The 18,830-nt window shown below is 53.7% G+C and overlaps 3 protein-coding genes and 1 long non-coding RNA gene across 5 annotated transcripts in view; 2 read left to right on the forward strand and 2 right to left on the reverse strand.

Moving 5' to 3' along the window:
• Positions 1-1,249, reverse strand: part of DCST2 (DC-STAMP domain containing 2) — a 15,860-nt gene extending 14,611 nt beyond the window's left edge. Inside the window, exons 1-3 of the mRNA XM_011928500.1 lie at positions 908-1,249; positions 557-727; positions 134-235 (exon numbers count right to left, since the gene is read on the reverse strand). Of these exons, the coding sequence (XP_011783890.1) occupies positions 134-235; positions 557-727; positions 908-1,175 (541 nt within the window). The 5' untranslated portion in view covers positions 1,176-1,249. The remainder of the gene's footprint in view (positions 1-133; positions 236-556; positions 728-907) is intronic.
• Positions 1,250-1,278: 29 nt separating this feature from the next.
• Positions 1,279-18,485, forward strand: DCST1 (DC-STAMP domain containing 1). 2 transcript variants are annotated; one of them, XM_011928260.1, is made up of 17 exons: positions 1,279-1,327; positions 1,445-1,570; positions 1,905-2,030; positions 2,123-2,197; positions 6,882-7,010; positions 7,645-7,784; positions 8,563-8,779; positions 8,879-9,022; positions 9,920-10,041; positions 10,544-10,701; positions 13,092-13,191; positions 13,324-13,419; positions 13,559-13,685; positions 14,418-14,534; positions 15,014-15,156; positions 15,314-15,427; positions 18,172-18,485. In XM_011928260.1, the coding sequence occupies exons 2-17, from the start codon at positions 1,510-1,512 to the stop codon at positions 18,421-18,423; spliced, it is 2,121 nt and encodes a 706-aa protein (XP_011783650.1). In that variant the 5' UTR covers positions 1,279-1,327; positions 1,445-1,509; the 3' UTR covers positions 18,424-18,485. The 2 variants fall into 2 exon arrangements, with proteins under 2 accessions (XP_011783650.1, XP_011783651.1); XM_011928261.1 differs by lacking the exon at positions 2,123-2,197.
• LOC105502020 lies at positions 12,395-18,721 on the reverse strand. The gene is made up of 4 exons (XR_001000270.1): positions 18,162-18,721; positions 16,523-16,615; positions 13,159-13,445; positions 12,395-13,052 (listed from the first exon to the last, which is right to left on the reverse strand). It is a non-coding gene; the product is annotated as an uncharacterized LOC105502020 (long non-coding RNA).
• A 56-nt stretch (positions 18,722-18,777) lies between these two features.
• ADAM15 (ADAM metallopeptidase domain 15) overlaps positions 18,778-18,830 on the forward strand; it is an 11,986-nt gene continuing 11,933 nt past the window's right edge. The window contains exon 1 of the mRNA XM_011928501.1: positions 18,778-18,824. Within this exon, the coding sequence (XP_011783891.1) occupies positions 18,778-18,824 (47 nt within the window). The remainder of the gene's footprint in view (positions 18,825-18,830) is intronic.

Here is an 18,830-nt window from a genome sequence, read left to right on the forward strand (position 1 = left end):
TCTCGATCTCCTGACCTAGTGATCCGCCCGCCTCGGCCTCCCAAAGTGCTGGGATTACAGGCGTGAGCCACCGCACCTGGCCAAGACTGGGTGCATTTTGAGTCCCCAGGAGTAGACATGCTAATGTGCTTACCTACGTGTTTCACACCATCCATGATTGACCGAAAGAACTTGCGGACCCGGTCAGCCACCTCTTTGGTCTTTTGGGCAATAGCTTTAATCTTGTTCAGGGCACCTGATGGGTGAGGGACAGAGGCACTGTGGAGTCTCCTCCTTTAGGGGCTGGTTCTCAACATTGCTTAAGCAGGGAGTGGAGAGGAAGCCACCGTACCAGAGGCGGCGAGCCTGGATTCTGGGGCCTGGGAGAGAGTTAATCTGGGAGTGGGGGAGGCCAGAGAGCAAGGAGAGAGGGTTTAGCTGTGCCCACAGTCCCTTCCAGGCCCAGATGCTCTGCAATTAGCACCAGCAGAGAAGAAGGCCAAAGGACTATAGAACATGCAGGATGAGCAGGGCAAGGAGGACCTGTGGGAGACAGTGGTGGAGGTGGGGGACTTACTGACAAGGGGCTGCTTGGCCCGCTGTAGCACTTCGGCGGTCTGGTTCAGGGCCAGCTCTGCCCCACAGGCCACAGCCTCGCTAGCCCGGGTGAAGTTGCGTAGAGTGTTGGCACAAGGACCTTGAAGCACCAACCCAAAGGCAGCCACCAACAGTAGTGTCCGGCCCTGCCCTGCGGGCGACAGCTCCGTTAGAACCAAGAACCCAGCCCCAAACACGGCAGCAAGTCCCTTCAGAATATTTCACTTAAGCCTTCAGAATATTTCCCTGAACCCCTGCCTCTCCCATAGCATCTCTCTTGCCCCAGCACCAGCTCCAGGACCTGCCCCCTAGCCCTGGGTGCCAAGCTCACTGGAGAAGGCCTGGGGCAGCAGCAGGAGGACAGTGGCTCGGACCTGGCGGGAGAATCCCATGCCCAGGCTAAGGAAGGCGGCCAAAGTGAGGGTGCCCACCAGGCAGCCCCAGGGGCTGCGCCCTTCCACCAGTAGCTCCAGAAGCCCGTAGGCCGTGGCCAAAGACAAGCCCAGGGTAAAGCCTCCCACGCTGCGAACCACAGCTCTCGCCATGCTAGGCTCCTCTCCCCTCAAGGGGTGCACAACATCCTTCATGACTTTGGGCATGGCTGCTGAGGCCAAATGTCTGCCTGTCTCCAGGAGATGCCCGCTGACTTCCGTGCTCCTGGAATTTCTCACCGTATTCTAAGGTTCCAAGGGCTTTCACTGCATGTGTCTTGGAATCCCTGACCCAGTTCCGAGGACTGGAGAGGGGATAGGTAGGTGTCTAATCTCCTTCCCCACTTTTTGAAGCAGAAGGATGAAAAGGCCTAGCGATCAGGTCTAGGCTTCCCGTAAGGCAGAAGAGACAGGCAGCGCCTCTCTTCTCTTACCAGAACCTTGTGTCCAAGGAGGTCTTTCAGGAGACTTGGGATGAGTGGTGCTTCCCCAAAACAGACTCATGGACATTAAACATCATCAGAGTGGGGCAAGAAGGCAAAGAAGAAAACAGCCTCATACCAGTGAGTCACTCAGCAGAGACCCAGCATCCCTTGACCTCCACTCTCATCCCATCTCTCCACCTGGAACTCCTGCACACTATCTCCCAACTTGGTGTCCCAGCCTCCACCTCTCTGGTCTAGTGCCCCCTGGCCCCCAGCCCAGCCCTTGCCTTTTCTATCCCTTACACCCATACCACTTCCTCAGGCTCCCTCATCCTCCTCCAGGGCCCCCCAAGTTCCTACTGTTCCACATGCCAGGTTCCCCCAGCCTCTAACCACCTGCAAGCCCTGAATCCTAATGAACCCCATCCCGGGCAGAAGAGTGGGCTGTTGAGCTACCCTGTCCCCCTCTTAGTGGTGCAGAGGCTCCTGAGCTGGGGGCTGCCAGTCTCCTGTAGCCGGTTCCTATGGCGCCAGCCGGGCGAGTTTCCCGTCACTGCTTTCCTGCTGGGGACAGGCGCTGGGGGGCTCCTGGCCATAGGTGAGTGCGGAAGCAGAAAGTTCAGGGTGGGCAGAGGCTGCACCAGGGCTAGGACCCATCTTTTGGCCCTTGGCTTGACCCTGTGTCCTTAGGTCTCTTTCAGCTCCTGGTGAACCCCATGAACATTTATGAAGAACAGAAGATGATGTTTTTGTACAGCTTGGTGGGTTAGTGCTGGGCAAAGACCAGGAACACTCAAGCGGCCTGTGGAACACAGGACCGTCCTGCATGCCCAGGAAGGAGTTGGGGCTTGTTTCTTCTGTACCCAAGCATCCCCTGTGGCTTCAGCCTCCTCCTGGGCTTTAGGGGGAGGTCCAGAGGGAAGAGGCTGCCAATTTAAGAAGGAAGACACCATCCTTGTCCTGAGGGAGTCTCTCCATTCTGAGGGACTCCTCATCACCCACATGATATAGTCCCACCCCATAACCCTTCAAAACTCTCATCTCTCCTGACCTGTCTGACCTCGTTTTCTGATCCTCCTAAGAAATTCAATTCATTCATTCATTCAGCACTTACTGAGAATCTGCTGAGGATTTAGCAGTGAACAAGGATGACAAGCATCGAGCTGTTTTGCTTTGGTTTTGTTTGTTTATTTTTGCTTTTGCTTTTGTTTTGAGATGGAGTCTTGCTCTGTCGCCCAGGCTGGAGTGCAGTGGCTCAATCTTAGCTCACTGCAACCTCCACCTCCCAGCTTCAAGCCATTCTCCTGCTCAGCCTCCCAAGTAGCTGGGATTACAGGCACCCGCCACCATACCCAGCTAATTTTTGTATTTTTAGTAAAGACAGAGTTTCAGTATGTTGGTCAGGCAGGTGTCAAACTCCTGACCTCAAAAGATCTACCTGCCTTGGCCTCCCAAAGTGCTGGGATTATAGGTGTGAGCCACCATGCCAAGCCCTGTTTGGATAATTTAACAGCTCAGTAGCTTCAAGAAGGACTCAGGTTCCTTCTCTCTTTTCTCTGCCATCTTCAGCCTATTGACCACTTCTCTTCAGGTCACAAGATAGCTACAGCAACTCTGGCATCACATCTTTATACAACAATGTCAAAGATCAGAAAAAAAAAAAAAAAAGAGGAAGAAACAGGTCAGGCACGATGACTCATGCCTGTAATCCCAGCACTTTGGGAGGCTGAGGTGGGTGGATCACTTGAGGTCAAGAGTTTGAGACCAGCCTGGCCAATATAGTGAAACCCTGTCTGTCTCCACTAAAAATACAAAAATTAGTCAGATGTGGTAGTGCACACCTGTAGTCCCAGCTTCTTGGGAGGCTGGGGCAGGAGGATCGCTTGAACCCAGGAGGCAGAGATTGCAGTGAGTGGAGATCATGCCACCACACTCCAGCCTGGGCGACAAGAGCGAAAGGCCATCTCAAAAAAAAAAACAAAAACGGAATATAAGTTCAATCCCAGGCCCAACTTCACTGTCTTGGGCTGTGTGATTTGAGGCCAGGAAAAAAGGAAAATGACCTAGGTGACAAAGTGAGACTCTGTCTCAAAAAAAAAGAGGAAGAAACATCCTTTCCTCATGTCCCTTTTTAGGAACAAGGGAAACTTGCCTATAATCCCCGCAGTAGACTGCCTCACATCTCTTTGGTCAGAACTGTGTGCAACACATGCTCTTTCCTGAACCTGTCCCAGGCAAGGGAAATGGAATTAGCATTTCATCACCTGTTTATTGAATTAATCCTGCTGGATACCAACAGGAGACTACTTTTTCTCTGACCCACTATATTCGAACATGTTTTTTTCCATTGATAACCTTTCACACAGCCCCTTAGATTTCTAGTTATATTTCTTTAGAAGACCTAGTCCTACTTCATCAATTAAGACTTATTTTTAGGGAATAAAGAGGTCCAGTCCATTCTACATCAAACTTTTAACCTCATCCATTCTCAAGCATCTTCCCTCCTTATCTTGCCCTCCCCATCCCTTAGGCCTCCAGCTCAGGCCTGCTCCCTGGCATGGGGTCCTGCAATGGAGAAGGGGCGTGGCCTGCTCTTTCCTTTTTTTCCTCTACTTCCTTCCCTTTCTGGTTCTTCTGATGTCAGAAGGGAGATTAGAAGAATTAGAGGAAAAGGGACAAAAGTCGTAAGTCACCAATGCTGTTATAATTCCACTGTGGATGCCTGTGTGCAGCAGGCACTCACACCCTGGCTGTCCCAGTGGGCCTGATTATCATCTCCTTGGAGGCTGTGTGTGGACCTCAGCAGTGCCCAGTTTCCTGCAGAGGGCAGTTCTTTTAGCTGACCTTGAGTGAAGCCCCCCTTCAGGGGCCACCCACAGCCTCTTGCTTTTTGGATCCCTCCCTCCAGCAGACTGGAAGTGCACATGGCCGTGCCCTGCCAGGCAGAGAAAGCAGGGCATCTTCCTTTCTGTGGAGAATGGGGTCTCGCTATATTGCCCAGGCAGGTCTCAAACCCATGGGCTCAAGCTATCCTCCCGCCTCTGCCTCCCTAAGAGCTGGGATTACAGGCATGAGCCACCACGCCCCGTCAAAAGCAGGGCACCTTATGGCTGCCTCTCTCCTGCCCTGATGAGAAGCAGATACCAGTCTCCATGCTTGTATGCCCCCATCGTCCATGGGAGGTCTACAGAGGCATTGCAGAGGCTGAGCTCTCCTAGGAGCTCTCCCTCCACTCTGTGTTCTGGTGGCAGTCCTGGAGTGGTCTCATGAGGCAGCCCTGGAGTGGTCTCATGAGGCTCTGCACTCAGCAGGAGTCTAGTCTACAGAGACCAGGCAGGTTCCCCTTCCTGCATCACCAGTCCCTGAAGCCTGTTGGACTCCTGGAGTCTCTCACTTGACATGTGACACCCATCCTCTCCACAGACTCTCCCTCTCTGCCTGCCCATTCCAGCCACTTTTCTCCCCTTCCAGGAAATCCACATTGCCAGTCATTTTTTTTTTTTTTTTTTCCAAGACAGAGTCTTGCTCTATCTCCCAGGCTAGAGTGCAGTGGCATGATCTCGGCTCACTGCAACCTCTGCCTCCCAGGTTCAAGCAATTCTCCTGCCTCAACTTCCTGAGTAGCTGGGACTATAGGCGTCTGCCACCATGCATGGCTAAATTTTGTATTTTTAGTTGAGAGAGCCATGTTGGCCAGGCTGGTCTCGAACTCCTGACCTCAAGTGATCCACCTGCCTTAGCCTCCCAAAGTGCTGGGATTATAGGTGTGAGCCACCATGCCTGGTCCATATTGCTAGTCTTTTTATATAGACAGGGTGGGATAGAGGAGTAAACGTCAAGTTTTGCTCTTTTGGTGAGCTCAAAGAAGACACCCGTAGCTCCATGGGGCTCTCATTAGAACGTAAGGCAACTATTTGTCAACTATTGGCCTCAGCTCAAGTCTTTGGCCAGAAAGCCAAGACCACAGAACTAGTCCCTTTCAATGTCCTGTTCTACCATGATTGGTTTGGACAGATCCAGATTTATCCCTCAGGGGCTGGGGCAGGGCCAGGCTATTGCCCTTGCAAAAAACCCAAGTTGTGTTAGCAAGGAAGAAGGCAGAAAAAAACTGTGGGGTGGCACCCGACAGAGTTTGCCACAAACCTGTATGTCTAGGTGGAGCCAGCCACGTGAAGAACAGGGAGAAGAGTGCTTCTGGCAGGGGGAACAGCTAGGGCAAAGATCAGAGAGGAGGAATGAGCTTGGCTTGTCCAAGGAGCAGCAACGAGGTCTGTGTGGGTAGACGTGGTGGGCGAAGGGCTGCATAGCATGAGATCAGGAAGCAGGCAGGAGCCACATCACAAGCTAGGTAGACCATGTTAGGGAGTTTAGATTTTACACCAAATGTGGTAGAAAGCCACTGAATGGTTTGAAGCAGGGAAGGGACATGATCTGATTTATGCTTTTGCAAGATCACTCTGGCTGCCTTGTAAAAACAGAAGTGTAAGGTAGCAAGAGAGGTCATAGGGAGATTCATTAGGTTATAGTCCCAATAAGAGATGATGGGGACTCTACCAGGACAGTGGAGATGGAGGAAGTGTAAGGATTTGGGATTTGCTTTGGCGATCATTGGGTGAACACTCCATCAACACAGGAATCTTCTAGCTCCCCTGACCAGCTTATAATGCTCCTTTGGCCTGGAATGCCATCTGCACCTCCTAACAACACTTACTCACCTTCCAGGCCCAGCTGACACATCCTCTCTTTGTCCAGCCTTCTCAGCCCCACCCCTCCCTGCAGAAATACCTACTCCCTCCTTGGCTCCCACAGCGCTCTATAAGCACCTCCCTTGTGCACTTAGCACATCGTGTTGTAGTCATTTATTTACTCATCTGTCTCTTTCTCTGGATTATGAGCTTCCAGAAGTTCACTGTCTCCTTGCAGAGACCACAGGGAGACACATGTGAAACTGCTAAAACATACCAGGCAGTACATGACTAAGGGCTAAAATTAGAGGCAGGGACTGTGAGCGCTGTAGGTATCTGAGCACCGGGAGTACTGAGGTGGGCTCTGATCTCTCTTCTGACCACTCTGAGCATAAGTGCATTTCCAGAGTTTTTCTCTTGCTCTCTCTGCTCCCTCAGCACCTAGGGTCAGTGTGACTGTAGCCCAGAAAACCTTGACTCCTTTCCCTAACACAAACACACACAAGTCAATCATTTGTGGCTTTTTACGTTCTAGCCATCCCTCTATGCTTTTTCAGAGACTGGCACATAGCTGAACTCTGTGAGTGGCTGCTGAATGAATGAATGAGTGGCCTAGCAGGTCTATCAGAGTCTGTGTAAATGGGGATAAGGGCAGGATGGTGGTGGTTCCAGAATGGGGTGTTGCAGGTGGGTGTTCTGGTAAACAGGAGGAAGGGAGGCAGCTTCCTCACTTTGCCTCACCACCTCCTGGGCTCTCCTGACAGGCTTGGGAGCCATGGGCTGGGGGACCTCCCCTCACATCCGCTGTGCTAGCCTCCTGCTAGTACCCAAGATGCTGGGCAAGGAAGGCAGGCTCCTTGTCCTGGGATACGCCTTGGCTGCCATCTATGTGGGTAAGTATGTGGGGGCCAGTGAGTTACACTGAAGCAGTGACCCTGGGTGGGCCATCCAATGGGAGCCAGGCTGGGTGAAGGAGAAAAGGCAAGGGTGTCATCCCAGCTGCTTTAATTTGCTGTGTCCCTGAGGGAGCTCCTCCCCGTATCTGGGCCTCCTCAGTTTATAAGAGTGAAAAAATTGGCCAGGCATAGTGGTTCATGCCCGTAATCCCAGCACTTTGGGAAGCTGAGGTGGGTGGATCACCTGAGGTCAGGAGTTCAAGACCAGCCATGGTGAAACCCCATCTCTACTAAAAATGCAAAAATTCGCCAGGTGTGTGGTGCACACCTATAGTCCCAGCTATTCAGGAGGCTGAGACAAGAGAATCGCTTGAACCTGGGAGGCGGAGCCTGCAGTGAGCTGAGATCACACCATTGCACTCCAGCCTGGGTGACAGAGGGAGACTCCGTCTCAAAAAAAGAAAAAAAGGTGAAAAAAATCAAGGGTTGAACTAGATGACCTTTCATAGGCTTCTCGGCCCCACCACTGTATAGTTCTAGGAGATGGGCACCATGTGCAGAGGGGAGCTGAGCGGGTTTGAGAAAGTGCTGGTTATACAGGGAGGTGACCCACCAGGGCCTCTTTCTCCAGGGCCAGTGGCCAATCTGCGGCACAATCTCAACGACGTGATCGCATCGCTGGGCTGCACCGTGGAGCTGCAGATCAACAACACCCGTGCGGCTTGGCGCGTCTCCACAGCCCCCTTACGGGCCGTGTTCAAGGACCTGCTGGTCAGGAATCTGCACAGGCAGGGCCTGGGGGGGTCCCTCTCCCTGGAGCCAAGTTTACTTGAGCTGGGAGTTGTCACCCTGGATTTACACTTCTCCAATGGGGATACTACTGGCATTTTTTGCAGAACTATTCCCAAACATTGCAGAATCTGCCCTGGTCCTGGGACATTAAATGCCAGGAGAGCCCCTGAGCCATTGGGACATGCCCTATACACATTTCCTAATACCTGAGTGGTCAGTACTCTGGACAGCTGAACTAGAATATCTAGGAAATTTGAGGGCCTTGGCCTTGAGTAGCTGAGAAGTTTTGAAGACAAGAGGATTCAAGAGTTGGGTATTGGAGGGCTGGAGACTGGGGTTTGAGAGAATTGGAGAGCTGGAGAGTTGGGGAGATGGGGGCTGAGGGGTTTGGAAGTTGGGGCCTTCAGACGGCATAATGATCTCAGAGATTAGTGGTGAAGGGTAAGGTCTAAGGACCTGGGGAACCACTGACCAGGAAGGGTCTGGGATGGGAGGACTGAGGAAGAGCTGAGAGTCCTGGCGGTATGCAGAGCCAGGACATGTGGGATCAGACAAGACAGCTGTGGAGAGGAGGGGGCTCCCAAGGGCAATGGACAGCTGGGAATTTGAGGTGAGAGGCTGTGTCTCAGGGCCTAGGCTCCCTGCCAGCCTGGGGTGAGAGCCCAAAGCTCAGCTACTGGGGGAGGACAGGCCCTCAGGCAGCAGAAGCTCTAAAGCCTCAGCCCTCGCCCTTTCCTCCCTCCACCTCCAATCCCAGAGCAGCAAAGAATTGCTGAGAGCAGAGACTCGGAACATCTCCACCACCTTTGAGGACCTGGATGCCCAGGTGAATAGCGAGACAGGCTACACACCTGAGGATGCCGTGGACTCAGGGGAGACAGCCCAGGGCAGGGAGGCCCACCAAGCCCCAGCCTCTAGCCTCCACCTGTCGACACAGAAGATGTATGAGCTGAAGACCAAGCTGCGTTGCTCCTGTGAGGGGTATCCCTGGGGAGTGGAGGGTGGGGTGGGATGAGGGGCCAGCGTTGTGGATCAAGATGTGGGGACATCAGACACCCTGCTCCTTCCTACAGATGTGGTAAACCAGGCCATACTCAGCTGCCGTCGTTGGTTTGACCACAAGCATGAACAGTGCATGAAGCACATCTGGGTCCCACTCCTCACCCACCTGCTCTGCCTGCCTATGAAGTTCAAGTTCTTCTGTGGCATTGCCAAGGGTCTGCACAGTTGCAAAGGGGTGGGGAGCATCAGGGGTAGGGAGCTGAGTCCTTGGGACCCATGGTAGGTGACAGACAGGAAAGCAACAGATGAGGAGGGTTTTGGCCCTGAGGCCACAGCATCCTCAGAGCCCAGTCCATCTGCTGAAAAGCTCTGTGACCCAGGGTGAGTTACAGCAAAGCTGTGCACTGTGGCTCTTCATCTGAAAGATGGGCATGGGCAGAATAACAGTAGTTCTTGCATTAAGGGCTTTTTTTTTTTTTTTTTTTTTGTGAGACGGGGTGTTTCACTCTTGTCACCCAGACTGGAGTGCAGTGGCACGATCTCAGCTCACTGCAACTTCTGCCTCTCGGGTTCAAGCGATTCTCCTGCCTCAGCCTCCCAAGTAGCTGGGATTACAGGTGGCCGCAACCATGCCCAGCTAATTTTTGTATGTTTAGTAGAGATGGGGTTTCACTATGTTGACCAAGCTGGTCTTGAACTGCTAACCTCAGGTGATCCACCCACCTCAGCCTCCCAAAGTGCTGGGATTACAGGTGTGAGCTATCGCACCCAGCCACATTAAGAGCTTTTGAGGATTTACGGGGCTAACATATGTGAAGGCGGTGGCAGAGCTGGCACACAGAGGAGCTGCTCTGTAAATGCTGGCTCTCCTTACTGATGTTTGTTATGGTTGAGGATAGGTTGACAAAAAAATGGGGGAACTCAGGCCTGGTTCCTGGAAGGCAGGATCCAAAGAGAGCAGAGAGGGGAAGACTTGGTGTTGGTATGGTAGCAAGCCATGGGCAGAGAGACAAAAAAGTAGGATGAGGAGGGCCACAGAAGGACAGGCAGACCAGGCCTGCACCTGGAGGACAGGCCCAGGGAGGCCCCTGACCCCACCCACTGTCCACCAGTGATGGAGGTTTGGTGCCGCAATCGCATCCCAGTGGAAGGCAACTTTGGGCAGACCTACGACACCCTCAACCAGTCTATTCGTGGCCTGGATGGGGAATTTTCAGCCAATATTGACTTCAAGGTAGAAGGCAAGGGCGAGGGTTGGTAGGGGGTAGATAGGGAGTGGAAGGAGGGCATTAGAGAGTGGGAGGAGGGCATTAGGGAATAGGGCTAGAGAAAGGACAAGTGAGAGAGCACAGGAAAGAGGTGACCAGGGGTGAGGAAGGGGGAATGTCGCTGGTGTTGAGGAGGCCCTCTGTTTCTCATCTCCACCCCCGAACACCTAAGATGGGCAGGGGAGGGGAAAGGTGGTGAGGAAGGGACAGTGCCAAACCTGTGGTTTGTACACACTTGGCCTGCGGCGGGAGCTATCAGCCAGATGAGATGATATCAGCTGATGTAGGTGCAGGGGAGCAAGACTGTGTCCAGGAGGGTAGTGAGCAGAAGGAAGTGACAACTCCTGGAGGTCCTGGAAGGGTCCCGGGGACACAAGTGGGGTGCTGGGGGACAGATGTCATGAAGAGGTGGGACCTGGGTCTGGCGAGGCGGCCGCAGGCTGAGTTTGCTCATGTGCCCTCCACCAGGAACAGAAGCAGGCTGGGGTGCTGGGGCTCAACGCGAGCTGGGAGCGAGTGAGCACTGAGGTGCGGGACTACGTGCACCGCCAAGAGGCCCGGCTGGAGTGGGCCCTGGGGCTGCTGCACGTGCTGCTCTCCTGCACTTTCCTGCTGGTCCTGCACACGTAAGCCATGGTCCCCACCACAGCAGCCCTCCTCTGCCCAGGACTAGAGCCCTGCCCTGAGGCAGGCAGGCTGTAAGGATGGAACCCTAGTGCCTATTCCCACCTCTGAATCTGAGTATTATTTACCTTTGTCTTTTTTAAGTTTGTTTACACAAAGTTAAAGGAAATGTGGACATTTTGTCAGAAGAACATTACCCATGTTCCCACTGCCTTAAAAGGCCAACTGTCTTCATTCGTCCACCTCCTTCCAGCCTTTATCCCAATACTGATTTTTTTTTTTTACATTTAGCTTTGACTTTTGATTTTTTCTTGCCCTTCATATTCCCCTTGGCTCTGACTTTGTGCCATTTTTATCTTTCCATTTTGCTTTCATTTTCTCCTGCCTGCTGCGTTGGCAGCAACTTTCCCTCCATTTAGAAGAAAGTCCTCAACCCCACCCAGCCCAGTGACCAGCTGGACTGCCCCGGGGCCTTGCTCTGCTCTAGCTCCCCTGCTGGTCTCTGGACCTTCTATTTCCCATCTCCACTCCTAAACACCTGAGATGGGCAGGGCTTAGGTGACGGCCGCCACAGGACTGTTGCTCTGTCTGCCCATGTGTGGGGGGCCTAGAGTAACTGCAAGTGAGTGGCTATGTGTGTATCTAGGGCCCTGTGGGAAGACAAAGATGAAGGAGCTCTATTCCTGCCCTGGATAAGCTCATGGTCACCAGACATGGTGGCTCACTCCTGTAATCCCAACATTTAGGGAGGCCAAGGTGGGAGGATGGCTTGAGTTGAGGTGTTTGAGACCAGCCTGAGTAACACAGTGAGACCTCGTCTCTACAAAAAATGAACAAAATTAGCTGGGTATGGGGCACATGCCTGTAGTCCCAGCTACTTGGGAGGCTGAGGCAGGAGAATCACTGGGAGGTCGAGGCCGCAGTGAGCTGTGACTGTGCCACTCCATTCTGCATTCCAGTCTGGTGTCAGAGTGAGAGCTTGTATCAAAAAAAAAAAAAAAAAAAAAAAGCTAATGGTCTAGTTGGGATGATGAGATACCCACAAGACAGAGATGGTTCAAGGGCCATTCTATGGATTGGCTTTTGGGATGTGTGTGGGAGCTGAGAAGGCACCCCTAGAAGGGCCATAACTGGGCTCCAAATGGCTGCAGATGGGGAGTGATGGTCAAGGAAAGAAGGGTGTCCCTTGGGTAAGGCTTCTGGTATCCGTGGGGTACAGAGGGCAGAGGCTGGCCTGGAGGACTGAAGTGGGCATGACCAGAACAGTCTGGAAAGCCCTGCAGGAAGACCTGGAACTGGCAGTGATGGCAAGATGGCCTCAGGAAGTCTGGAGGCAGGGAGGCCAGGCTGGGTCAGAGGTTAGGGAGCCTGGCCAGGGTAAAGCATGGCAGGAAGATGGCTTGAGGTGGAGGGGGAAGGGGAAAGGTGCAGCAAGGCTCAGAGCCAGCTTGTGGAGGGAAGGAAGAACGCACAGAGTCAAAAGGTACTTCCAGGCTTTCAAGCTGGGTGAGGTCATGCACTGAAAGGATAGCTGGCGGGAGGGCAGGCCCTGGCTCAGGAAGCCCAGGCACCGCCTCTGTGAGCCTCTCCACAAGAGGGCGCTCACAGTATGTCTTTGCACTTAACAGTAGTTTTAAAGGCAACGATGTGGATTTTTACAGGGCCCCAGAAGCAATAGCATTGAAACTAATTTTGCACGCTTTACAGAGTTTATTTAATGTACTTTTACAGTTTTAAACACATTTGCAATAATTAACATTTTTTCCTTAGCAAACTGAAGCATTATGTGGGGCTTTGGGAAATATGTGGGAGATAGCTATATATGCAGGCATGCACCCATGCACACATGCACCATACTCAAGGGTAGGCAGGGAGGGCCAGGGTGTATTGGGGAGGATAGAGATGGTGGTTTGGGATGAGTTTTGCCCCAGCACACCTCCAGGAGATATGCTGCAGGCAAAGCCAAGAGGCAAGAACTTGTGAGTCACAGTGGATTAGGTGATTCCTGAAACCTCCAGGAGTTTCCTGTCTCTGTGACTCTGCTCGATATTCATCCTGCAAGATGCATGCCTGTCCCTATCTCAGACGCACACATGCAACTCCCTCCCAGACAGGCTGGCCATGCCCTCCTCTAAGCCCCCACCTCATCCCCTACTCACTTCTGCTATATCTCACCCATTGTGTAGGGGGATATCTTCCTCTACACAACTGGAAGGCAGGGACAGAGTCTTCTCCTTATTATCACCATCGCCTAGCAGTGCCTAGGACATAGATGGTGCTCAATGAATGCTGGCTGGTTGGCTGAAAGACTGTGCCTCAAGGAAGCCCATGTTTGGGGATGGATGAGGAGAACCTGGAGGAGAAAGAGACATCCCCGCCCATCCACCCACAGGTCTTTCTCCTACATGGACAGCTATAACCATGACATTCGTTTTGACAACATCTACATCAGCACCTACTTCTGCCAGATCGATGACCGCAGGAAGAAGCTGGTGAGCGGGTGTGGCACTGCCCAGGGAAGCCTTGCTGCTATGTGCCCTGTGTGGGTTCATGTTCCAGGAAGGCAGAGGGGAAAGGGCAGAGGGCCCTTGGGCTTCCTAACTGTGTGGATATTTGTTTTCCAGGGCAAACGGACTCTGCTGCCACTCCGCAAAGCTGAGGAGAAAACCGTCATCTTCCCCTGCAAGCCCACCATCCAGGCCTCAGAAATGAGCAACATGGTGAGGACAGCATGGGGTGCGGGCTCCTGGGTGCAAAGACAGGCCTGAAGGTGAGGGTGGAGGGTAAAAGGCACCAGAGAGTGCTCCGTGCCCAGACAGGTGGCGCTGCCCAGCTCTGCCCCTCCTGCTCCTTGGCCAGGTGAGGGAGCTCCTGGAGACATTGCCCATTCTGCTGCTGCTGGTGGTGCTATGCGGCTTGGACTGGGCTCTCTACTCCATCTTCGACACCATCCGCCACCACTCCTTCCTGCAGTACTCCTTCCGCAGTGAGCCCATCCCCCAGACACATTCCAGGCCCAAGAGACACTCTCTGGAGAACTCCAATGCCTGCACAGGCACCCCACCCTAGTTCTTCCAACTGTGCCTCCTCCTTCTGCCTCTTTTTTTTTTTTTTTTTTGAGACAAAGAGTCTCGCTCTGTCACCCAGGCTGGAGGAGTGCAATGGCACGATCTCAGCTCACTGCAATCTCTACCTCCCAGATTCAAGCAATTCTCCTGCCTCAGCCTCTTAAGTAGCTGAGATTACAGGCACAAACCACCACACCCAGCTAATTTTTCTATTTTTAGTAGAGATGGAGTTTCACCATGTTGGCCAGGCTGGTCTTGAACTCCTGACCTGACCTCAAGTGATCCACCTGCCTTGGCCGCCCAAAGTGCTGAGATTACAGGCGTGCACCACGGTGCTGGCCATCCTTCTGCCTCTTCTTTTCCCCTTTCTATGATTCAGCCCCTCCCTGTCCTCCTCAAGGTCAAATATCAGCCCTGCAACCTGACAGCTCTTACAGCAGAGGAGGGGGGCTCTTTACCCCTTTACACTTACAACAGGGAGCAGGGAGGGGTTAGGATTCATCGAAGTGACAGAAAGACCCAGGCAGCTGAGAAGCATTTCTGTGTCTTGACCCCTCCCCAACATCCACCCCACATCCTGCCCCACCTCCTTAACACATTCCTGATTTCCCCACCTGCCCTGACTTCCCTACCCGCCCTCCTGGCTGCAGGCAGTCATAAACTGGAGGTGAAGGTTGGGGGAGACTCCATGCTAGCCCGGCTTCTTCGAAAAACCATTGGGGCCCTAAACACCTCCTCAGAGACAGTGATGGAATCAAACAACATGCGTGAGCGATGCTGAAAGTTTGGATCAGAGGAATTGAGGGCGGTGGGGCAAGGGTCAAAAGACACCAAGGTAAAGAGTTGGGGGCCTGGGCCTTGGGTGTGGAGAGATGGGGGTTGGAGCATTTGAGCTGGGGAAATCGGAGCAGGGAACACATCTGGGCAGGCTTGAATAAGGGGAGCATGACAAGCTTGGGTCAGAGGAGTCTGGAGGCCAGGGTCTTGGGGCTAGAGGGCCCCAGCCCTCCAGAGCAGCACTCTCCAACAGGACGTTCAGCCAAGACGGAGATTTGCAAGATCTGTGCCACATTTTGCCCAGTGGCTACAGTACTGACAGGGCAGTTCTGCAGTGAGGGGCAGGCCGGAAGAGACCAGGGGAATCAGAGGCCCCGCCTGCACCTCCCACTGAGATGGGAAGTCCAACCCAGGGCTGCCCTGCCCCTTGGCTGGTCCTGACCAGACCCCTGGTCTGCCCCTCCCCTAGCCTGCCTGCCCCAGCCTGTGGGCCTGGATGCCAGGGCCTACTGGAGAGCTGCACTACCAATTGGCCTGTTAGTGTGCCTCTGCCTGTTACAGGCTTTTGGCTACCGACTCCGGAGGGTCATCGCTGCCTTCTACTTCCCCAAGGTTTGCCCCACCCCAGACCTCGCCACCCCTACACACCTGCATGCGCGCGTGCACACACACACACACACACATCCCTCCCCAGCTCCCTACCAACTCCATCTTTGGGGGATGCCTTCCTCCTCACTGTCAATATCATTGACCCCCTCCCTGCCCCCAGCGAGAGAAGAAGCGGATCCTGTTCCTCTACAATGACCTACTGAGGAAGAGAGCAGCCTTCACCAAACTCAGGAGGGCCGCTATCCTGAGACGGGCGCGACAGCAGAAGGCTCCAGTAAGTCCAGGCGTGAGTGCTGCTGCCGGCTCCTGGCTGGGTTTAAATATAGTGGGGCAAGGGGCAGCTCCCTTCAGTCTACCCAGCACCCACCAATGGTCGCAGGCCTACTCCAGCCTGGTGAGTTCTTTTTATTTTTTGAGATGGAATCTCACTGTGTCACCCAGGCTGGAGTGCAGTGGCACAGTCTCGGCTCACTGCAACCTCTGCCTCCCAGGTTCAAGCGATTCTCCTGTCTCAGCCCCCCATTCCACAAGTAGCCAGGATTACAGGCGCACACCACCACTCCCAGCTAATTTTTTTGTATCTTTAGTAGAGACAGGGTTTCACCATGTTGGCCAGGCTGGTCTCAAACTCCTGATCTCAGGTGATCTGCCCACCTCAGCCTTCCGAAGTGCTAGGATTACAGGCGTGAGCCACCACACCCAGCCAAGCCTGGTGAGATCTGATGCAACACATGCTGAGGGCCCCAACCATCCAGCTCCTAAGGTCAGGGCTGTGCCCGTTTCTCAACCCCAGGATTCAGCCCAGCCTAAGACACTCAGTGGACCATTAGGAAGCAGGCAGAAAAGGAGAATGAGATTTAATAGTCTGCTCAAAGAAAAGCAAGAAGGCTGCACAGAAACAGGAGGCCCAAGGCAAAACCATAGGTTCTACCAGAGGGCTGCAGACCAGCAGCTCAGTGCAGTTCAGGGGATGGGAGGAGACAGGTGGGCTGGGAGTCAGGAAGGCCTCAGGCAGGGGCACATGGTAAGGCACATGGAATCTGAGGGAGCAGACTCCAGTCCAAACTCCCTCATTACGTTGTGTCACCTTGGCCAAGGTCTTCACTGAGCCTCAGTTTCTCCCTCTGAAGAAGGGCAAGACTGGAGAGATCTTAAGGCCTGTTCACTGGAGATCAGCCTAGAGTGGTGCTCAGGTGTGGGACTCCGGTGCCAGAGGGCCTAAGTGTGAATCCCAGCTCCTTCCCTCATTACTATGACACCGGTGTGACCTTGAGCACATGACTTAACTGCTGTGCCTGCTTTTGCCTTCCGTAAAATGGGGTTAACTACTCCATCTGGTTGTTGTAAGGATTAAATGAGTTGTACTCACATGGTGCTGGCATGCAGCAAGTTCCACATGCATGCATGTTGTCATTCTGTGACCCTGGGCAGTGATCACATCTCCAAGCATCAGTTTTCTCACCTGAAAAAGAGATGATAATAACACTATCTGCCTTATATGATAATTGAATTTTTTTTTTTTTTTAAATAGAGTCTCGCTCTGTCACCCAGGCTGGAGTGCAGTGGCGCAATCTCGGCTCATTGCAAGCTCCGCCTCCCAAGCTCACGCCATTCTCCTGCCTCAACCTCCCAAGTAGCTGGGACTACAGGCGCCCGCTGCCCTGCCACGCCCAGCTAATTTTTTATATTTTTAGTAGAGACAGGGTTTCACCGTGTTAGCCAGGATGGTCTTGATCTCCTGACCTCATGATCCGCCCACCTCAGGCTCCCAAAGTGCTGGGATTACAGGCGTGAGCCACTGCGACCGTTTTTGTTGTTTTTTTTTTTTTTTGAGACTAAGCCTCACTCTGTTGCCCAGGCTGGAGTGCAGTGGCATGATCTTGGCTCACTGCAACCTCCTCCTCCCCAGTTCAAGCGATTCTTGTGCCTCAGCTTCCTGAGTAGCTGGGTTACAGGCACGCACCACCATGCCTGGCTAATTTAGAATTGAAATAATTTACGTACAGTATCTTAGTATAGGACCTGATAATATAAGCAATGAGTGGCAGCCATTCTTATTTAATCAGTCCTAACAAAGTTCATAAAAGTGAGACTGTGTTTGCTTAGCTTTTTCCCTAGTACCTGGATAGCCCAAGCCCCCATGACACACAATAGGGGCCAAATGAATGTGTTGTGAAAAAATGAAATCCAAAAAACAAAAAGAACATGCTGGGATTCCTTGACAGGGTGGTGAAGCAAACTGAATGTGAATGCACAGATGGAAATGTGCGGGACAGCCATTCCAAGCAGAATGTGCAAAGACTCAGAATCCAAAGGGAATGCCAAGTGCCAGGGCTAGTCTCAGGAGAAACTGGCTCAGAAGAGACAGCTCTCAGGGAGGGCTAAAGTGGGAAAGAGGCTAGAAAGGGACCAGGTGATGGAAGGCTCTGAAGGCCAAGCCCAGGAGTTCTTCTGCCTGTCTGGCAGGCAGCAGGGCCTCTGGAGTTTCTTTGGCAAAGAGTGTCTGCTTCCTGGGTAAGGTGGCTTATGAAGAATCCCTGACAACTGTGTGGAGACATGTCGTGAGGGATGGCAGGGAGCATAGTGAACGAGGTTTGTTGTTTGGAATCAGGGTCCCTGGGGTCCAGCCAAGTTGGATTGTTTACTATCTGTGTGACTTTAAGAGTCACTTCACCTTTCTCCTCTGTAAAGTGGGGATAGCAACAGTGATAGTCGATCTGGCCTGCTCACTTCTCAGCCTCACTGTGAGAATCAAATAAGATGATTTACAGGAAAGTGCAAATGAGAGTTGTGGCTGATATCTGCTGGGAGAGAACCTGGAGGGTGCATCCTCCCATTCTCTATCACAGAGTTGGGGAGGGAGGCACCCTAGCCCTCCAGGGGTTGCCTTTGTCCAACCCAGCCTCCTCCAAGATGCAGGCATTGTCAAACCTGGCGACTTCAGTCAGGAAACGCTGTCCAGGTCCCCTTCTTTCCCGCCTCACTCCCCGGCTGGCGCTAACGCCCACCTCCCAACAGCGCCACCCGCTGGCGGATATCCTGCACCGCGGCTGTCCGCTCCTGCGCCGCTGGCTGCGCCGGCGCTGCGTGGTGTGCCAGGCACCCGAGACGCCCGAGTCCTACGTGTGCCGGACGGTGGACTGTGAGGCTGTGTACTGCTGGTCGTGTTGGGACGACATGCGGCAACGGTGCCCGGTCTGCACGCCCCGCGAAGAGCTCTCCTCCTCCGCCTTTAGTGACAGCAACGACGACACTGCCTACGCGGGGTGAAGAGGCGTCCTGCTCGCTCTTCCGCACCGTCCTTCCCGGTTAATAAAATGCCCTGTACGCTTCACGTGAGTCGGGGACTGGGGTGAGCCGCGCGCTGCCTCGCCTGCAGTCGGGAGAGCCTGTCCGCCCGACCTCTCCAGAGCCAGGCCGCGCACAGCGGGCAGAGAGGCCGCGAAGCTACTAGGGAGGGGTCCAGACCTGGGGCCTGGTGAAGGCGCGCCGCCCAAGCCGGTCGGACCGGACCCTGGTTCCCATCCCGCACAGTCGCGGGAAGGCTGTAGCGCCGAGCAGCGAGAGCAGCGCCGGCGTAGTGGGCGGGGTCCCGGCTCCCGAGGCACCCGGCGTGCAGCGGGGATGGCCTTGCCGAGGGCGGAGCTTGGCTTGGGGCCAAGTGGGAGGGGGCGGGC

This window comes from Colobus angolensis, unplaced genomic scaffold, assembly GCF_000951035.1.
Source record: "Colobus angolensis palliatus isolate OR3802 unplaced genomic scaffold, Cang.pa_1.0 Scaffold77, whole genome shotgun sequence".
Classification (NCBI taxonomy): Eukaryota; Metazoa; Chordata; class Mammalia; order Primates; family Cercopithecidae; genus Colobus; species Colobus angolensis.

Excerpts from the sequence above, each read along its gene's own strand:
- DCST1 (XM_011928260.1), top strand. The coding sequence starts at position 1,510 with ATGGACATTAAACATCATCAGAGTGGGGCAAGAAGGCAAAGAAGAAAA. Across the intron at positions 2,198-6,881 it reads GTTTTTGTACAGCTTGGTGG|GCTTGGGAGCCATGGGCTGG; the intron begins GTTAGTGCTGGG and ends CTCTCCTGACAG. Across the intron at positions 15,157-15,313 it reads CTGCCTTCTACTTCCCCAAG|CGAGAGAAGAAGCGGATCCT; the intron begins GTTTGCCCCACC and ends CCCTGCCCCCAG.